At 46.6% G+C, this 18763-nt stretch overlaps 1 protein-coding gene across 6 annotated transcripts in view; it reads left to right on the top strand.

Moving 5' to 3' along the window:
* The window catches only part of TMEM248 (transmembrane protein 248), a 42223-nt gene extending 28700 nt beyond the window's left edge, over window positions 1–13523 (top strand). For 5 of the 6 annotated variants that reach the window (XM_056819700.1, XM_016429267.2, XM_001362078.5 and 2 more), the window contains 5 exons: window positions 3939–4224; window positions 6085–6235; window positions 7119–7302; window positions 9494–9637; window positions 10799–13523. In XM_056819700.1, the coding sequence (XP_056675678.1) occupies window positions 3939–4224; window positions 6085–6235; window positions 7119–7302; window positions 9494–9637; window positions 10799–10819 (786 nt within the window). In that variant the 3' untranslated portion in view covers window positions 10820–13523. Of the gene's footprint in view, window positions 1–3938; window positions 4225–6084; window positions 6236–7118; window positions 7303–9158; window positions 9298–9493; window positions 9638–10798 lie in introns of those variants that run through there. The other variant, XM_007485668.3, reaches the window with a different exon arrangement.
* Window positions 13524–18763: the final 5240 nt, after the last annotated feature.

Genomic DNA, 18763 nt, shown 5'->3' with positions numbered 1-18763 from the left:
TCTCTCTGAGCCATGCTCTCTATCTACTATGTTACTCGGTTACTCTTGGATGGCATCTTAATTGAACTTTTTATCCCTAAGGAAGCCTCATTATATAAGTGTAATACCAACAAAGAGGTTCTTCTCCTTTTCCCCTTGCCAGAAAAATATTTCATTATGCTAGATAAAGAATGGTTAACTGAACTTATACAAAACAGTCATTGTGACAGGCTGGTAAAAAAATTGGAAGGCTTTTAATCTTTCCATGCCCCCATATGAAATAACAGAGGAGTAGCTAGCCTGCCTTAGTGAAGGGAATCCAAATGATGGAAGCTCCCTCCACTGATTAAATCACAGCTTTGTTCTCCTCCCTGACAGCAGAGTTCATGACTGCTTCCAGAGAAATGCTTTGGGGCATTAAGCAACTTCCACTTGGTATTAGCATCAAGAATATCAGGGATTGTAGCTGAGAGCTCCAGGCTTGGCCTTCCTTGGGTCAAGGCAGACTGAGAAAACTAAGGCCATTTGAACTTTTGGGACCATGCCCTGCTTTGGGGATTGCAAGTAGAAAGGTTGTTGCACTATTGCCCTATAAGTGTACTTTTTAAATCAAGAAAACAATCCTTCTCCCTTGATTATTACAAAGAAGGAAACCCAGTGACTTACCCAAGGTCATATAGACAATAAGTATAAGAATTAGACTTCAAACTCAGGTCTCTGACTCCAGATTCCTCTGCTCTCAATCAGTCCAGCCTGTTCAATAGTTTTTAGAGAAGGCTTATTCAACTTCAGAGGAAATTTACTGAGTTTTCTAAATTAAATAAGTTTTGAAAAATAAAATCCATTTGAAATACATTTACTTCTTATTGTTTTATACCTCATTGTTTATACTGGATACAGCTTTCTAATGGATTAAGTGACCTAGAAAGTGCTTCTTTAATATATGTAAGGACTTCTGGGTAAACATGGCTACAGTTTAGACATAAGAATCTACCTGTCCTCATCACCTACAGATATAGACTATTTCTTTAATATATGTAAACAAATCTCTGACTCAGTTTCCTTTAAAAACCAGTTGTCTCTTAAGCTGTATTCTTTGAATATGAAAAAAAGCCATGGACTGCAAAGACTTTGTAATGAAGAGGAGGGAGAGTCACCTTGGCTTGTATCGTCAGGATCCTGACTTCCTGGTGCCAAATGAGGTTCTAGATTCTTATTATAGTCAGCTTGTGTTGATGGTGATGATATTGTAGGGGATCAGAAGGAAGTAAGATAAATCAGTTCTCTGCAGTGTTTTAATCAAAAGTGTTTCAGCCATATCTACCATGAAATCTTTTCCCAGCACACTCTTAAGAGGAATTTTTAACTAGTTGGAGTTGTTTCTCTTCTTCCCTGTGATGGGAATCCTATCAACCTTGACCAAAAAGAAAACAGGCAGGGTCTGGGGGAGGAAGAGAACTGCAGAGCCTGGATTAGTTATAGATTGGAAAACTCACCCTGGAGGAATCTACACACTGGCTACAATTCACTAGGGATTTTCACAATTAAAGAGTTATGAACTCTTTAGAGGAAATTTAGAGGGAATTCCAAGGTTTTTCAGGTTTTAGGTATAGGTAATTGTGTTCCCAAATGGCCTGGAGCCATCATTTCTTCATCAGTTCAATTCAGTTCAACCAGCATTTGTTAAGCTGTTTGTGTGTATAAGGCCCTGTGTTGAAACATATAAGTTGGTAGCTTTTATTCCCAACTTCAGTCAGATCTAGCTGGTATATTCATTAGGGGCAGCCATGTTTAACTGGAGCTTCTTTCATCAAATCCATGGAGATCCAGTAACTGAAGTTAGGAAGAGAACAGTAAGAAGGTTAAATGCCCCATCATTTTGTCTTAGAGGAGAGCCAGCTGCTTTTGGTAAATTAGTGCCATGTAGAAGAAAATAAGCAAACTGTTCAAATGGGAATTATCACAGTAAGCAAGATGTCTTATTTTGGAGGTCAACATCGAGCTTCTGTTAAAATTAATATAGGGCTTGTGTCGTTTTCAAAATTAAGCCTGGATAGGACCCTTTATTGTGCATGTGTTTGGAAACCCTCAAGATCTTGAAGTCATTGGAATTTGTAGAGGGGCATCTAGGTAGCACAATGGAGAGAGTGCCAACATGAGAGGTCCTGCCTTCATATTTGGCTGTAGACACTGCCTAGTTGTATGGTCCTAGACAATTTCCTTAACCCCCATTGCCTAGCCCTTCATGCTCTCCTGCCTTGGAACTGATACTGAGCATTGATGCTAAGACAGAAGGTAAGGGTTTAAAAGAAGGAGAACAACTTATAGAATTTAAATGGTGTCCCTCTTCATGATTATAGTCCAGAGTCCGTTGTGGGGAGGGGAGGTAGACCCAGGTAAACAGTGTTGGTGTAAACACCAAAACTGTAAGGATAATTTTTAGTGTTTTGACTTAAAATCTAAATAAGTGGTCGCTATGGGAAATTCCCAAGTCAGCTGGGGATTTATGGAGATTTTAATTAATATAAATGAAGGAATTAAGGGAAGGAGAGAGAGAGAGAGAATTAATCTAAACTGCTCTGGCTCAGGCTGAGCCAAGCAGTAGTTAAAGGCCTAGGCCAAAGTGGCCTCCTTGAGCCTAAGGGAGAGCGAGTCAGTATTTATCACTCACCACAAGACCTTCTCCAAGCTCGGTTCTTCCACTCCGAACTGAAATTCCTGAACTCAGTTCAGAATCTAACTCGATTCTGACCTGAACTCAATTGAACTCAAACTGAATTCCATTGTCTCCTGACTTTTTACCCCTTCCTTTTAAAGAAATTTTCTCTTATGTCACCTCCCCTAAATTTTCATGTCTACCAATCACAGTAGACACTTTTTTCCAGGACTGCCCATTCTTAGTTTTCACCTTCTCTGGTTAGATTAAATCTTCTGAGAACTTCACACCTTTTTGTTAAGCTTGCCTTTTGTAAGTTACTTGACCTTTTTAGGTACTAATTTAACCTTTACAGGTACTTAACACCTTTTTGTATTAGATCTAAAAATAGATCTAACTTAAGGGTCTAACTTTACTATAAGGATTTTCATTGTTCAATCAGGAGTTTACAACTTTATCTTCCCTAAGGCACTGTCTGAGTAGGGTGGAGTAATTTTAAAAGTTCCCAATACATTCTTGATTCTTATCAGACCAAGTATCTCCATTGTTACAGTAAGGGAATAGCTAAAGTACAGTCTGAGTAGTTTTAAAGATGACATTCAATGAGAATTGATGGATGCTAGATCTTGGGAGGAACAAGGCTTTCAGGAGGAATTGCTTTTTACCATAGAGTCAAAATGATTTCTAAGAAGTTAAGGTTGCCACTTTGGTAGTACTATCTTTGTCCAAACTTCTAAGCTAATGATTTAGGCAGTTTTCAATTCTCCTGGGACTAAAAACAAAGTCCTTTCTGCTGTCCTATTTGGATGACAGGAAACTATGGCTTATCTCCCTAGTTTACTTAACAAACACTCCAGTGCAAGTAAAGAATTGCTTCCCTCTCTGGTCACAAACAGGAAAGTATTTTGAAAAGGTTCTAACTGCCTGGAAGATGAAAAGTGATGATGGTCTTGCTTGGAAAGAGCTGTGATTTTCTCAGTGTGGACACTTTTCTCTTGGCCAGCATAGATCATGGCCCTTTTGTGTCCAGAAGTAATTTTACCTCCTTGTTGTCAGCCTGGATGGATCTCCCTGAGCTTAGCTAGACGGGTTCTTGAGCCTATCTATTGTAAAGCTTTTCTAGCATTGAAAGGGAGACCTAGAAGAGCTCTGCCTCAATAATACACACTTTGGGACCATTGAGGTACTAGAATAAGAATTGAATGGAGATAAAGATAGTAATTTGGGGGATATCAGACACAACACACATCCTGTATGACTTATCACACTCAGGGCATCTCATGGTTTTGTTCTTTGTATAAAGGATTGGAACACTTTTCTTCTGAGGTATAATGACTTGGACTTGTGTGTTTCGGAGAATGAAACTTTAAAGCATCTCCTGAATGACACTGCCACCTCAGAGACTGCAGTGACCAGTGGGCAGGCTCGGTCAGCTACCCAGGCACCTCAGGCTGTCGAAGACTCTGGCCCAACCAACATTTCTGTTGCTATCACTCTGACTTTGGATCCATTAAAGCCCTTTGGAGGGTACTCCCGAAATGTCACGCACCTGTATTCCACCATTTTGGGCCACCAGATTGGGCTTTCAGGTATGCTGGAGACCATCTTTCCTCTCTATTTTCTTTTTTTCATTTTCCTTTCTTTCTAATAAGTGTTTTATTTTCCCAGTTGCATGTAATAGTTTTCTAACATATATTTTCCGAAATTGTAAGATCCAAATTGTCTCCCTTTCTTCCCCTCTCCCAGAGATGATAAGCAATTTGATGTGGGTTATCCACGTATTATGCAAAGCATACTTCCATATTGGTTATTGTTATAAAAGAATATTCATACAAAACCAAAACTCTAAAATAAAACCAAACAAACTAATATGGGAAATTACATGCTCTGATTTGCATTCTAACTCCCAACAGTTCTCTCTCTGGAGGTAGGTAGCATTCTTTGTCATAAGTCCTTCCAAATTGTTCCAGATCATTTGTATTGTTCAGAGTAGCTAAGTCTTTCACAGTTGATCATGGCACAATATTACTATTACTGGATACAGTGTTCTCCTGGTTCTGCTTATTTCACTCCGCATCAGTTCATGTAGATCTTTCCAGCTTTCTCTGAAATTATCTTGCTTATCATTTCTTACAGCACAATAGTATTCCATCACCACATACCCCTCTTTGTTCAGCCATTCCCAAATTAATGGACATCTCTCAATTTCTAATTCCTTGCCACCACAAAAAAAAAGGAAATATTTTTGTGCAAGTAGGTTCTTTCCTCTTTTTTTAATCTCTTTGGTCTTCTCCATTTTCCCATAGGCAGTAGTTAGCACAGGGCTGATGGAGCCCACACAAAGATAGAGCAGCTGTCCTTAAACTGCCAGACTCTGATTTGGATTCAGACTTTGTCTCTCTTTGAGGTCCATTCAATTCTGGTCCTAATAGCCAGTATTGGTCATAAATCCTTTTAAGACCGCTGCGTGTTCAGCAGTAAACTCCAGCATCAGCCTGTTACTCTGAGGGTCAAAAATATATTTCTGTGGTTGGTATTTAAGGCCCTCTAAAACCAGACAGTTTCATTGTTCCTGACTCCTCTTCACACATACTCTGGTTTGTCATACTAGCCTTCTTGTCATCCTTCACACAGGACACAACATCTTTAGCCCATGATGTCCCCCATGTTGCAAATGTTGTCCTTCTTTTCCTGAGTCTCCTTAGCCAGCTATTTGTGCCTCCCCTCCAAAATGTTCTTGGATTCATCCTGCCCACACTTGGTATATTCCTACTTATAAATGCACACACATCAGCTGTTTCCCCTGAAAGCCTTTGAGGGCACCTTTCTCTGACTGTATCTCTGGGGCCTCGTACATACACAGTGAAGGCTCATGGTTAGTCAGGGCCATGCGGGTCACTAGGGAAGTGCAAGACCTAGTTCCTGCCCTTGAAGTGCTTACGAGACAAGACTCAGCACATGAAACAAGCGCTGTTAACGCCTCATGGCCTCAGAGGCACAGGGATGTGGCCGAGGGATAGAACAGCCACGGGATGTGTCCTGGCATCTTAGGGCCGGGACCTGCCAAACAGGAACGGATACTTCCGGAGAATCCTGGGAACTCCAGTCTTTGCCTCTCCCTCACTAGTTGAGCTTAAGACTTGGGAGGCACCTTTTAGATCAGCTCCCACTCTTAGCAGGTCAGCCCCTTCTCCTTGCCAAAGCTTTGGGGGTTTTCTTTGACTCCTCAGACCCCAATTAAGAGGAAACTCTGTTCCATTTAACTTCTTTCTGTGGTTCCCAGTTGAGTGGATGCTTCTCACTTACATTTTATTTATTCTATAGTTCCACCGGGTTCCTAAAGCTTGCAGACTTGCTCCTCGGGTCCTGGGTGGGTGGCGGATTTATCTTTACCGAGTGAGAGAAACGTCACTCCAATGATCTCTTCCTTGACTGCTTCCCTTTTGCAGGTAGAGAAGCCCATGAAGAGATCAATATTACGTTTACTCTGCCTGCAGGTTGGAACTCTGATGACTGTGTTCTCCATGGTCACTGTGAGCAGGTGGTCTTCACCGCCTGTATGACCGTCACAGCTGCCACCACTGTGTTTCCTGTCACCGTGTAAGTGCCTGCCTGACTTGTCAGGACAGAAAACATGCCTATACAGTAGGTCTGAGAGATGACAGAGACGCTTGTTTTGAGGTCTGGAGCATCTTCCTAGGCCACATCGCTTTGAAGATCCCTTTAAGCACGGGAGGATTCATTTTGAATTCTCTCAGTGGAGCCCCTAGCAGTAATTGGCAAAACCCTAATAGTCATGCCTGCCAAGAGGCGAAGGCCTTGATAGCAGATCTGGGTGGACTGGCAGCCACAGACCCCTGGTATAGCCAACGCACACAGGTGTGGACCCGGGGCCCAAACCTATCAGGCTTGGCCTCTCTTGGGAGTGGTCTTTCTCAAAATGAGCGTGTCAGGAGCTGTTAGGTGGCTCAGTGGATTGGGAGTCAGACCTTGAGATGGGAGGCCCTGGGTTCAGTTGGGGCCTCAGACACTTGCTAGTTGTGACCCTGGGCAAGTCACTTAACCCCCATTGCCTAGCCCTTGATGCTCTTCTGTCTCCTTGGAACCAATCCACAGTATTGATTTTAAGGTGGAAGGTGAGAGTTTTTATAAAAAATGAGGGAGGGTGCCCTGTTACCATGCTACTTAGGGTAGGGATTGGGAGAACTGGATTTTCCCCTCAGGAAGCCAGAGTGGCTGTTTAGAATCCTGGGACGTGCAGCCCTTATTTCCCTTGGCCCAGGCCCCACGGAATGTGGCCATTTGTACCCTACAGACATACCCATTTGTTCACGTGCCTAACAAGCAATGAGTGACCTGCAGGCCCCGTGTGCAGGCAGCAATTTTCTTGGGAGGAATTGGGAAGGCCTGCCTGGCTGCCCCGGGGCTCCCAAGAGATTGGGTAGTGATTGGCACAAATCAAGGTTTTTTTCCGCCTTCCCAGACAACCACCACATTGCATTCCTGAAACCTACAGCAACGCCACACTTTGGTATAAAGTCTTCACCACAGCCAGAGATCCAAATACAAAATACGCCCAGGATTACAATCCTCTCTGGTGTTACAAAGGGGCCGTCGGGAAGGTCTACCACACTCTAAATCCCAAACTCACCGTCATTGTGCCAGACGTAAGTGCCAAAAAGCCTGGTGGGTTCTGTTCATCTTTGGGGTGGAGCCGTGGGCTTCTGTCGTGGAACATTTCTTTCCATTGAAGCACTCTGCAAAGTCGAATGCACTGAGGGTCAAAATAAGCTGAGCACTTCGGGCCAGATGACTTTAGTTCTGTTCTTGTGGTTCCCACCTGTCTTCATTGAGGCAGCAAGCACCTCATGCAGGCTCGCCTTGTCAGGGACACTCACCATCCCAAAAAACCCTTTCCTGGAGGGAAGTCACAGCCCGAGAGCCTTGCAGGACACTGATATTCCCCAAAGACCTCTAGATATAGAATGCACTGAAGAGCACGGGCTAGGCCCAGAGCAGCACACAGAGAGACAAGCTCCCCAGGCTAGCGTGGGTGGGGAAAGGCCTCCTAGTGGACAGGCCATTGGGCCAGGAGGTTAGGAGAGATGGAAAACAATGCAGGCAGGGATGTTGTAGACTTGCTTCCTGCTCAGTGAGCCCAAGGACCTACTTGATAAACCGTAGGATTCTTGTGCCAACCTCCAGGTGAAAAACTTAGAGTGGAATCATTGCAGAATCTCCAAATTGGAAGAGTCTCTAGTCCAGCCTACTGGCGAGGGATCATTCAGCCTTTCCCTAAAGCCCTCCACCTTCCAGAGCACTTTTATGTAGCTTTGATTCTTAGGAGCTTTCCTTGTGTGTTGGGCCAAAATCAGCTTTTTTTTTTTTCCATTTCTGTGTTGAAGAAGCGGCGGTCTCCCCTTTTACCACATATCTTGTCTGGTCAATGAGGCCCTCTTTTCTGTAGAGATGGAGTTGGTTGGAGAGCACAGACCGAATGGCTTTGGCCATTTTTTCCCTCTTATGTGACATTTAACATGCCTTGGAAAAGCATCTACCCTGTGTCACTTTATCAGGCCAAAGTCCAAAGCCTTGGTCCCAGACGCTTAGACAAGAGAAACTTTAAAACAGTATTAGAGAATGACCGTGTTGGACAGAGAAAACGAGGAGACCTTCCCCTGAAAGGTCCCCGGGCAAGTTTTCATATTAGAAGGGTAGGCTCTGGCCTTCAAGGAAGCGGAGGCAGCTGGTTTTGCATGTTTGGCATTCTCATGTTCCACTGGGACAAACATTTGGCCATGCTTGGTCTTCCCAGTTATGTGGGGCATTTCTGTGTGAACTGGGGGTGCTCAGACCCCTCGGGGACTGGGTGAGAGGCAGGATACCAGGGGTAGACCAGCCCCCTGCCCTCCTGCCACAGTCTCCCCCCTCTACCCTGGGCTGTGGGAATGCCAGGAGCTGAGCAGGGCTTCCTTCTGCTCTTGCCTGAGCTGGGGGGTGATTGTAGTCAGGAGAGTAGTTTGGCTTTCCAGAGAAGAGAGAAGGAAGAAGGGGGAAGAGCTTGGGCAGCCCAAGCTTTGGAATGTCCAAGAAGGCCAAGGAGAGGTTTTTCTGGGAGGTGAGGCAGTTCGATTTAGCTAGCACTCATTATGCACCTGCTGTATGCCAGACCTTACAGGTGCAAAGTTTAAAAATAGGAAACAGCTTTGCCTCGAGGAGCTTCTAGTCTAGTGCAGCAAAATAACATGAAGTAAATCGAGTTGTTTAGAGGGGGCGAGAGGAGCTCAGCGGCACTCCTGGCTTTGGAAGTGAGGAATGAGGAAAGGCTTTGGGCTGAGCTAGAGGGACTCTTTCCACCCCACCCCACCCCCGCCTCCTACTCCCCCCTCTTGCCTCCTGTCCCCCCTCCCCAGGTGTCAGGGAGAAGGGGGTGTATTCCAGGCAGGCCTGGGGATGGGAAAGGAGGATGCTGGCCTGGCAGCTGATTGCCTGGTTTGACTGGTTTGGGGTATTCGTATTTCAGCCACATGACTTGATTTCATCCTTTCAAGCTTTGGCCCTGTGGAAGAGAAAGAAAACTCTTCTCCAGTGTAAACTTTCAGAATATGGGAATTCTCAAGCTGGGCTCCCTGAACTTGTTTATTAAAAAATATTTTGCCATATAGCTGGTTTCTCTTGTACTTTCTTATCATTTACGCACGATTTCTCTCGGGGTCTGTGACACCAGAAGGATTTGGCACCCTCATACTGAGGCAGGCGAAGGCTCCTCCAGCAGGCTGAGGACAGGAGCCTCCCCACTCCCCCCACCTCAGATCGCCTGCCGCAGCTTGGTTTTTTCAACTCTTTCCCTTTGTGCAGGATGATCGGTCCTTGATAAACCTGCATCTCATGCATACCAGTTATTTCCTCTTTGTGATGGTGATTACCATGTTCTGCTATGCCGTCATCAAGGGCAGGCCAAGCAAACTGCGACAAAACAATGCGGACTTCTGCCCAGAAAAGGTGAGCGGGAGATGGGAGGGAGATGGCCGCCTTCCCCCATCCTGGGCCTCAGATAGCGGGTAGATGAGCATCTTTTTCCAGGCTGTTTGGGAGGCTTTCGTCTTTGCTCCCTGCCCGAGACTAAAGGAACAGCCTCAAGAGGAAGGGATTCCCTAAGCAAGAGGCCTCTGTGCCTTCATCCCTTCGTATCCCTTGTCTGTCGGTTTTCTTTGGTTCTCGTCTTTTCTGTGGCCCTGCCCATCGTCTGCCCTGGGTGAGTTCAAGAATCTGACACTGGTCCACGCTTGGCTTTTTAGATCATGTGACCCTCTGGATCGCTCTGGGAGCTCCCCCTCCTCGGCCTTTCTCCTCCTCTGCTGCATAGAGTTAGGCCACGGACAAAGCCCTGGTCAGCTCGGTCAGCTGTGTATGCCACAAAGGATGTCATGGTGGCCAGATTCCATTCCGGCCCCTCTTTAAGAGGCCCGTCCTGGCTGAGGCTTGTAGCCAGCTCCGAATGGAATCCCTCATCCATTTTGAGCCGCCTGTATGTGAGGCATTTTCCTGAGCAGTGGAGGAGACAAAGGCTGTCGTCCAATAACCCCTGCTCAGACTTTTATTCTGTTTGGGGAGTCAGCTTGTGCACAGAGAAGAAAATAAGTAACACTGGCTTGGTTTTGTTTTTTGTCAGGAGGAGGCAGTCATTTGGGAGCATCAAGATAGATCTCTTGTAGGAGGCAGCTCTGGAGGCGGCTAGAGATTCTAGGAGGGGAGGGGAGGGATGAGGGACTACATACAGGCCTGGGGTACAGCCTGGGCGAAACAAAGAGAGAAATGCAATCTTGTTTTTTAATGAACCCGTAACTTCCGTTGTAGAATCAATACTATGTATTTGTTCGAATGCAAGAAGAATGGTAAGAGCTGGGCGATGGAGTGACTTGCCCAGGGTCACACATCTAGAACGTGTCTGAGGTCAGATTTGAACTCGGGACCTCCCTCTCCAAGCCTTGTGCGCTATCCACTGATCTACCTGACTGCCCCTCAGGAGATGGAATCAGGGGGACAGGAAGCTGGCTGGTTGGACGTGGAGTGTGCCAAAGGGACATGAGTAATGTAAAAGGAACGAGAGCCCATGCAGGCTTCCCCGTTCTAACCAGTCCCTTTTCCTGTGCTCTGTTCCAGGTGGCTTTGGCTGAAGCCTAGTCCCGGGACTCCCCTTCTCTGTGAGTGACCGAAAGAACCGCAATCGTTGCCTGCTGAGCCCGGCCTGTATCTGGACACTCTGTGAATATATTATCTGGCAATGTTGGGTTATTCCAACCAAAGACATTTCAAGTGCCTGTTAATTGATTTGTACATATTTATAAAGAAAACAATATATTCAGAAGCTGGTCCGATAATGCACTCACTTCGCACCAGGGTGCGACCAGAACCTTTCAATCTTTTACCTGTGGACTTCACCACCGCTGCTGCTGCTGCGTTTGTGTAAATATGGTAATAATGTGGCTCGAGCTGGGGACGGCGCCTCTGCCCATGGCTCAGAGGGTCCAGATTTTTCATCGGGGGTGTTTGGGTTTGCTTTTTGTTTCGGCCCAACCGTCGTATGTGTACAGTGGGGTTTGAAGCTGTCTGCACCTTTGATAGGCTATTCCACTTCCAAAGCCACTGATCCAGGGTCTCGGTTCAGTGTGGTTTTGTGGCTTAATAAGGATAACAATAATAATAATACCTGTTCTTCAGTTTGCTCTTTGCTTGCAAGAAAAGCTATCCATCTTTCTAGATTTGTTCTTTTTCTTTTGGGGGGGGAGGAAGAAGAAAAATTAAAATACATATTCACATTTTAGTACTGTGGTAGTTAGGACAAACCTGTGCTTTTATCCCAAGTAAAGCAAATATCTTTAAAAGATGAATCCTTTGAGTCATCCCACGTTAAAGTGCTAAGTTTCATTTTTGTGTGTGTGGACTGTGGAAAGACATGGCCTTGTTGGCCTTTGCGACCGGATGCTTGCCAGTCATTTTTTCCTTCCTCTCTTGGCCTCTTTCCCCTTTGAAATGAAAAGGTGGCTTCCTTGTTCCAAGGAGCTGAGCCATGTCACCCTCTGGCCTGAGAGGCTGAGAGGAAATCTGGACCTGAACGAAACAAGAAGATAAGGAGTTGAGCTCATCCCTCCTCGTTCTCATCCAGGGCAGCTTCAGGAAGCAGAATTGCACATCATGAATTGGTAACACCGAAAAGAATGTGTTTGTGGCTGATTTTCATTCCTTCTTCCCTCGACAAAAGCCAGATGAGTCTTGGTTCTCCCATGACACTTTGTTCATCTCATTTTTCCCCTTGATTTTCCTTCTCTCATTGTGGTTTGATTTTTTTCTCCCGCTTTTTTAAAAAGAATTTTTATTACCTTTTTAACACTCTCTTCTTATGTTTCCTCCTCGGGCTGGAAGAAGGGAGAACATTTTATATAAACTTTCCCTACACATCTGAAATGTGGGCCACCTTGATGACCTGTCATAATGAAGGACCTTTAATGTATTGCTTTGGGCTTATGTTGCAGAGGCCATCCAATTAAAGCCTTGGAAAGAGCAGCCCATATTCTTTCCTTTAATCTTGGGTCCTCACACTTAGCTAGTTTGGCCTCGAGACTCTCTGTCCCAGACTCCCTTAGATGGAAAGCTGCCGTGGGCTTTTTCCCAGAAGACTGTTCCAACAGGCCATCGCAGGAATGTGCTGTTTCAGTGTTTCTCCTGAGTACATTTCAAGCACAATAATCATCTTTTTCTGATAGACAATGTTTTTTCTGTATGATATTTGTTGCTGATGTGACGCATGGGTAACTTGTTGAATGTAGGTTTCTTTCTGGAGACCTTGAGCTCCAGACAGGAGCAGATTTGGAAATCACTTTGGGCCTTGATTTCCAGAAATGTCTTATCATTAAAAGGCTTCCAGATTTTAGTTGAAGCTGCTACTGACTTAGAATCCTGATGAAGTGAAGCTATATGAATAGATTTATAGCTGGTGTGTGTATGTGCGTACGTGTGTGTGTGTCTCTCGTGTGTGTGTTTGGGGGTGGGAGATGCAGCCAGAAAAAATTGTTTTCTCTGATTTGTTGTGCTCTCGATTTTGTCAGATATGTATATATGTTGCTGATAATTGATGTTTTAATTGAAGGGAGTGGGAGGGAGTGGGGAATTGATAGCCAAGATAAGGAACGAAGTTAAGAGTGGTGCTAGGAAGTGCCAAAAAATACCCCAAGAATCCAACCTTGCTTAAGGTAAGAGTGGAAAGTAACCCATGTTCATTATTTAGTCAAGCAGGCACCTGGCAAAGGGTAGCAGGTTGGAGAAGACGGGCCCCTGAGCGGGGCAGAGGCAGCTTCCGGGCTCTGGCTGAGATCTTGAGGAAATAGAGGCTTCCTTAGAACCCCCCAAAGGCAGGGACACCCATTCGGACCGTGGGATTGACTCTCCAGGATGGCATCTCTTCTCGAGACTCGCTCCTGGGCCTGGTGGGGTTGGGGGAGGACATAGCCCCCTTGGAAGGACCCTCGAATTTAGTAAAGGCTAGGGGGTGTGTCGAGGACGTAAACGTCAGTGGTGGTTTCAGATCATATTGATCTCCTTGTGTGTTCCCTCTCGCCGTGTGGCTTGAATCCGGCTCGATCCTCTTGGTAAGTGTTTTGTTTTCCTGTAGTTAGCAAACCGCTGTCTATCCTTTGGCATCCTGAAGAGAGGCAGAGCCTTGGCTGCTGACCGTCTTTCAGGCCAGTGCCCCGACAGCCGGGTGACCCCATTCCCTTCTCTTGTTGCATGATGGCTACTAGTTGATCCGGTCATGGCACTCTGTTAGGCTCACTTCCTGTGTTTGTAAGATGTGCATATGTGCTTTACAGAATAAAAACATCCGCGTTTACTTGGGTTCTCTTGGTATTTGTTCTGCTTGGGTTGGTTGTGCTCTTTGAGGGGCATCAGAAGAATGGAAATCCTGCATTCCAGACCGTCGCGTCGGGAGGAATCGTCTAGAGAGTGACTCGTGGTCGCTGGGGGAGGGAGGCGGGCTTGGTTCCCCGGCTGCAGGCCAGGGCTCCGCGCGGACGTTTTGAGCCGGAAGAGACCTTGACGGCCCTCTCGTTGAACCAGAAGTTGAGTAGCCGGCTGAAGGTCATACTAAGTAATAAATGGTGGTTGGATTTGAACCCAAGTCCTCTGACTGCCAAGTCCAGTGCTCAGTCCTCCCTAGGCTTCTGCCTCCCCAGTCTGCAGCCTTCTGGGTCTGTTCTAGCACTTGTAGTAGAACATCTTTCACGTAGCTCAGCATTTCCGGTGGGCTGCCTCTCCCTGCTGCAGGCCATGTGTGCCCAGGGGGTCTTCTCTCGGCTGCTGAGGTGCTCTCTGAGCTTAGCAATGAAGAACAGACAGTGGCAACCCTGCCCCCCAAAGGTGAATCGGTCAGCCCAGCACAACGTGTCGGCTACTTCGCCAGTGAGAGCCCTGTGTCTTCGCCAGACGGGCCTCCTGCCTCGAGTGCCCGTCTGCCAGTCCAAAGACCCCCGTTCTTCCAGGCTCCTCCCAGCATAATGGGGTGTCCTGGTTCTCCCCTTCTCTTGGAGACGCCTCTCTTCTCCCCAAGAGCACTTTCCTCCATCCCCAGGAAGACGCCCAGCCGTGCAGTTCAGCACCGGGCCATCGGGATGAAGAAATCGCACAACGCCGCTTTGTGGGAAGCCAGAAATCCAACACCTCCAGGGTGCCCTCTGCTTCCTCCCATACTCCTGTCTGTCTTGGGGAAATTGTGTTCCCGTGGCAGGGAGGGGCCAGGCTTGGGGGTCCTGGGAGTGTTGGCAGAGAATCGGCTTAAAACAGGGAGACCGGACCGGTCCCTCCTCCTTCAGCATCCTTAATCATAGAGATGGGGCCGGCCTGTACCCGAGAGCCACCTCCACAGTGGCCGTCTCAGGGCCAGGCCTGCTCTCATCTCTACCGCCTGGCTGCCGGCTCTAGACATGACCAGCCATGAGCATTGAATGCCAGGCACAGCCCACGGGCCTGGTCACCGAGACGCGGGGGGCGAGGCGCCTCGTGTCTGCCAGCCCCAGCTTCCTCCTCTGAAATAGCGGAAGGAGCTATAACCCTCCAGGCCTGGGGAATGGGCTTTGTAGACCGAAAGGGTTACCGCAATGTCAGGTTCTTTAAAACTGGGGGAGAGCCGAGGGATGGGTCAGTGGTCTTTGCCCTCTTAAGACCGCAGCAAGCCTGACTTGGGCCCCTGCAGTCACGGTTAGACTCGGAGCAGGGGCTCTGTGCATTTCCCAGGATTCCTAGTTCAGCTCACGGACAAAAGTAACATTCATGGGCAGCGACGTGGCTCAGTGGATAGGGCACCTGGCTTGGAGATGGGAGATCCTGGGTTCAAATCTGGTCTCAGACACTTCCTAGCTGTGTGACCCTGGACAAGTCACTCAACTCTAGCTGCCTAGTCCTTAACCATTCTTCTGCCTTGGAACCAATACATGGTATCAATTCTGAGAAGGTGGGGGTTTAAAAAATAAAAAAAGTCACCTTTGCAGAGAGTCTTGGCGACGGGAAGAGTTGAGTTGTTCACATCATCCCCTCCAAGGTTACCTTATGTCTCCTTTATGTGTTCTGTATTTATACTTAGTCGTGTGTGTGTGTTGAGGGAGACAGACAGAGGGAGAGAGACAGAGAAGGAGACAGAGAGAGAAACAGAGGGGGGGAGAGAGAGAGAGGGGGAGAGAGGAGAGAGAGAGACAGACAGAGAAAGACAGACAGACGGAGAGAGACAGAGAGAGAGAGACAGGGAGGAAGGGAGAGAGACAGACAGAGGGAGAGAGACAGAGAAGGAGAGAGACAGATGGGGGGGGGAGAGGGAGAGAGAGACAGAGAAAGACAGACAGACAGGGAGAGAGACAAAGACAGAGAAAACACCTATTATGTATCTTTTAGAATTGAAGTCTCTTACAGGTAGGAACTTGTGATTTGGTGTTCCTGATTGCTTGAGTACCTCTTCCCGTCTCCCAGGAGCATACAATCCAGTTGGGTCCTGATAAGGCAAGGGAGCAGGGAGGGCCCAAGAGAGTGGTGCTGACTGGGAAGGGAAGGGACAGAGGAGCTAGAATATGAGGTGTGGAGGGGGGACGACCTCGGGTCCCTTCCAACTCTGAAATTCCACGAGGCCTCGGAGATTCTGGCTAGACGCGCTTCCCTTTCTGGATGGAGGTAGATATGAATGGGAACTGGGTGACTTGTTCAGGGTCAGATGACTAGGCGGGGGAAATCCTTACACTCAAACTCAAGCCCTCATTCTAAATCCAGCATTCTTTCCATTAGCCTCTGTTCCTCTCAAAATCTGGAGAGAAATTAGTTAGGGAGAGGGCAAGGGACAGGAAGTGAAGATCAGGAGTCAAGTGAGCATTGATCAAGAGCCTACTGTGTGCTGAGGCTGCAAAGAAAGATACAAGACCTCCTTTCAAAGAGCTCACGGCCTAACAGGGGAGACGACATGCAAACAACTCGAGACAAAATTGGCAAATCCTCCAAACCAAAAGTGACGCCATGACTTTTTTTTAAACTCTTTTCTTCTTAGAATCAATACTATGTATTGGTTCCAAGGCAGAAGAACAGTAAGCTGGCCATTAAGAGTTAAGTGATTTGTCCAGGATCACATAGCTAGGAAGTGGCTGAGGTCAGATTTGAACTCGGGACCTCCCGTCTTTTGGTCTGGTTCTCAGTCCCCTGAGCCCATGACTTCTTTTTAAAACAAACCATGACAAAGCCTTTCTTCCTTAATGAACTCTACTACTACTCCCACCTTTTAAAAATTCTACACTGTTCCTTAGCTCTTCCTCAGGAAAATGAAGGGATCTGATCCTTAAACCCTCTTCAGTTTGAGCAGGGGCAGAAGATCTGGTTTACCTGAAAAGTGCTTTTAATCCAGGAGCCAAAGAACAACTCATTGTTGAAACCAGCTCCTGCCTTGAGGTAAGGAGGACAGTAAAGACTGGCCAGGGGAGTCGCCTCTGCTTCTGCCCTCCCTCTCCTGCCCTTTCCCTAAGCAAATGGGCTCCAACCCCACTGGTCAGAAGGAGTCATTAAAGCTTGGATTGGGCACCTTGGTGGTCATTTAGTATCAAAGTCCTTTATTGTTTCCATTTGGAGTCAACAATAAAATTTAGAGCTGTTAAGAACCTTAGAAATCATTTCATCCTGGGAGTAGCTGGGTGGCTCAGTGGATGGAGAGCCAGGTCTAGAGATGGGAAGCCTTGGGTTCAAATGTGGCCTCAGACACTTCCTAGCTGTGTGACCCTGGGCAAGTCACTTGACCCCCATTACCTAGCCTTTACCACTGCTCTGCCTTGGAATTGATTTTAAGATGGAAAGTAAGGGAAGAAAGAAAGAAAAGGTAGGAAGGAAGTGAGAGAGAAGGAAGGATGAAACAAGGAAAGAAAAGAAAAACCATTTCATCCAAACTTCTACGATAAAGAAACAGAGGCCTGCCTAACCTTGCACAGCCACAAACAGGATTTGAATCCAGCTCTTCCCACCCCAAATCTAGAGTTCTCTAGTTGTCTCTATCCAGTGCCATATTACTCTGATAGAAGCTTCAAGAGAAGCACTAGAGATGACTGGTCACAGCCCAAGTTTGAGGCCCTGCACTCTTCCCCCTACCCGCTCTACCTCCCTGAGTGATGATTTACTACGAGAAATCCCTGGTAGTGGATGAGGAAGGGAGAGTATGCGGTCAGCCAGCAAAGCTCAGGCAGGCCATGGTTTTAACTGATGAAAACAATTCCATTAAATGGCTCCCCCAGATTGGCCCAGCCATGAGAAAAGTTCACGCCACCTGGTCTACCATCTCGAGTCCACTGAATATAGAGGAAACTATTTAAAGCACAGCACTATCTGGCTAATGAGATGTTGCTTCCTGAATGACATCTCTACTTCCTCTTACACCACCACCCCCGTCTTCAGGAGTATTTCGGTTCTTGTTGGAGAAAGAGAATGCAGAGGAACAGCTCTATCTGATGTTGCCCAGTGGGGATTTAGGGAAGCCAGCCTCATTCTCTTGCCTCCTCCCATGGCAGCTCCTTTCCTCAAATACCACCATGACCAGACTAAACTCCAGTTGGGCATCTGCTAAGTGTGCCTGGAGAGGCCTGGATCTCCCATTTCTGGACCTCTCGTAAAATGAATGGTTGTCATTTCCTCATTCCCTCAAGCTCTAACCTTGTAAGGCTTGGTTTGGGGGAACATGCTCCAGATTGGACCTGAACAATTGGGTATGAGTATCAGCCGCACCTCTTCTTCCCTTGATCATTCTTGCTTGGATTTCAGAGATCCGGGGAAGAACTAGAGAATAGTACAGAGTTCTCCTTTTTCCTCCTTGCTTGTCTACCACCATCTTCATCCACTACATATACCCTAAGGACTGTGGGACCTTTCCATATGACTAGCAGCTGAAACCTTCCATGTGTGAATCTCCCCATTAGATTGGAAGCTCTTGAAGAGCAGACACCCAACTGTCTTTGATTTGTATCCCCAGGACTTAGCTCAATGCTTTGCACATTGTAAGCACTTTTCCATCCATCCATCCATATCCATCTATCCTTCCACCCATCCATTCATATCTATCCATCCATATCCATCCATCCACCTATCCATCCATCCATCCATATCCATCTATCTATCATCTATCCATCCATCCATATCCATCTATCCATCTATCCATCATCCATATCCATCTATCCATCCACCCATCCATCCATATCCATCCATCTATCCATCCATATCTATTCATCCATATCCACCCATCCATCCATATCCATCTATCCATCCACCCATCCATCCATATCCTTCCATCTATCCATCCATATCTATTCATCCATATCCACCCATCCATCCATATCCATCCATCCATCCATCTAGCCACCCATCCATATCCATCCATCCATCTATCCATCCATATCTATCCATCCATATCCATCCATCCATCCATCTAGCCACCCATCCATATTTATCCATCCATCTATCCATCCATATCTATCCATCCATATCCATCCATCCATCCATCTAGCCACCCATCCATATTTATCCATCCATCTATCCGTCCATATCTATCCATCCATATCCATCCAT

The sequence above is a fragment of the Monodelphis domestica genome, chromosome 2, assembly GCF_027887165.1.
Source record: "Monodelphis domestica isolate mMonDom1 chromosome 2, mMonDom1.pri, whole genome shotgun sequence".
NCBI lineage: Eukaryota > Metazoa > Chordata > Mammalia > Didelphimorphia > Didelphidae > Monodelphis > Monodelphis domestica.
The sequence above is the reverse complement of the archived record's forward strand: the minus strand, read 5'-3'. Positions and strand labels throughout refer to the sequence as shown.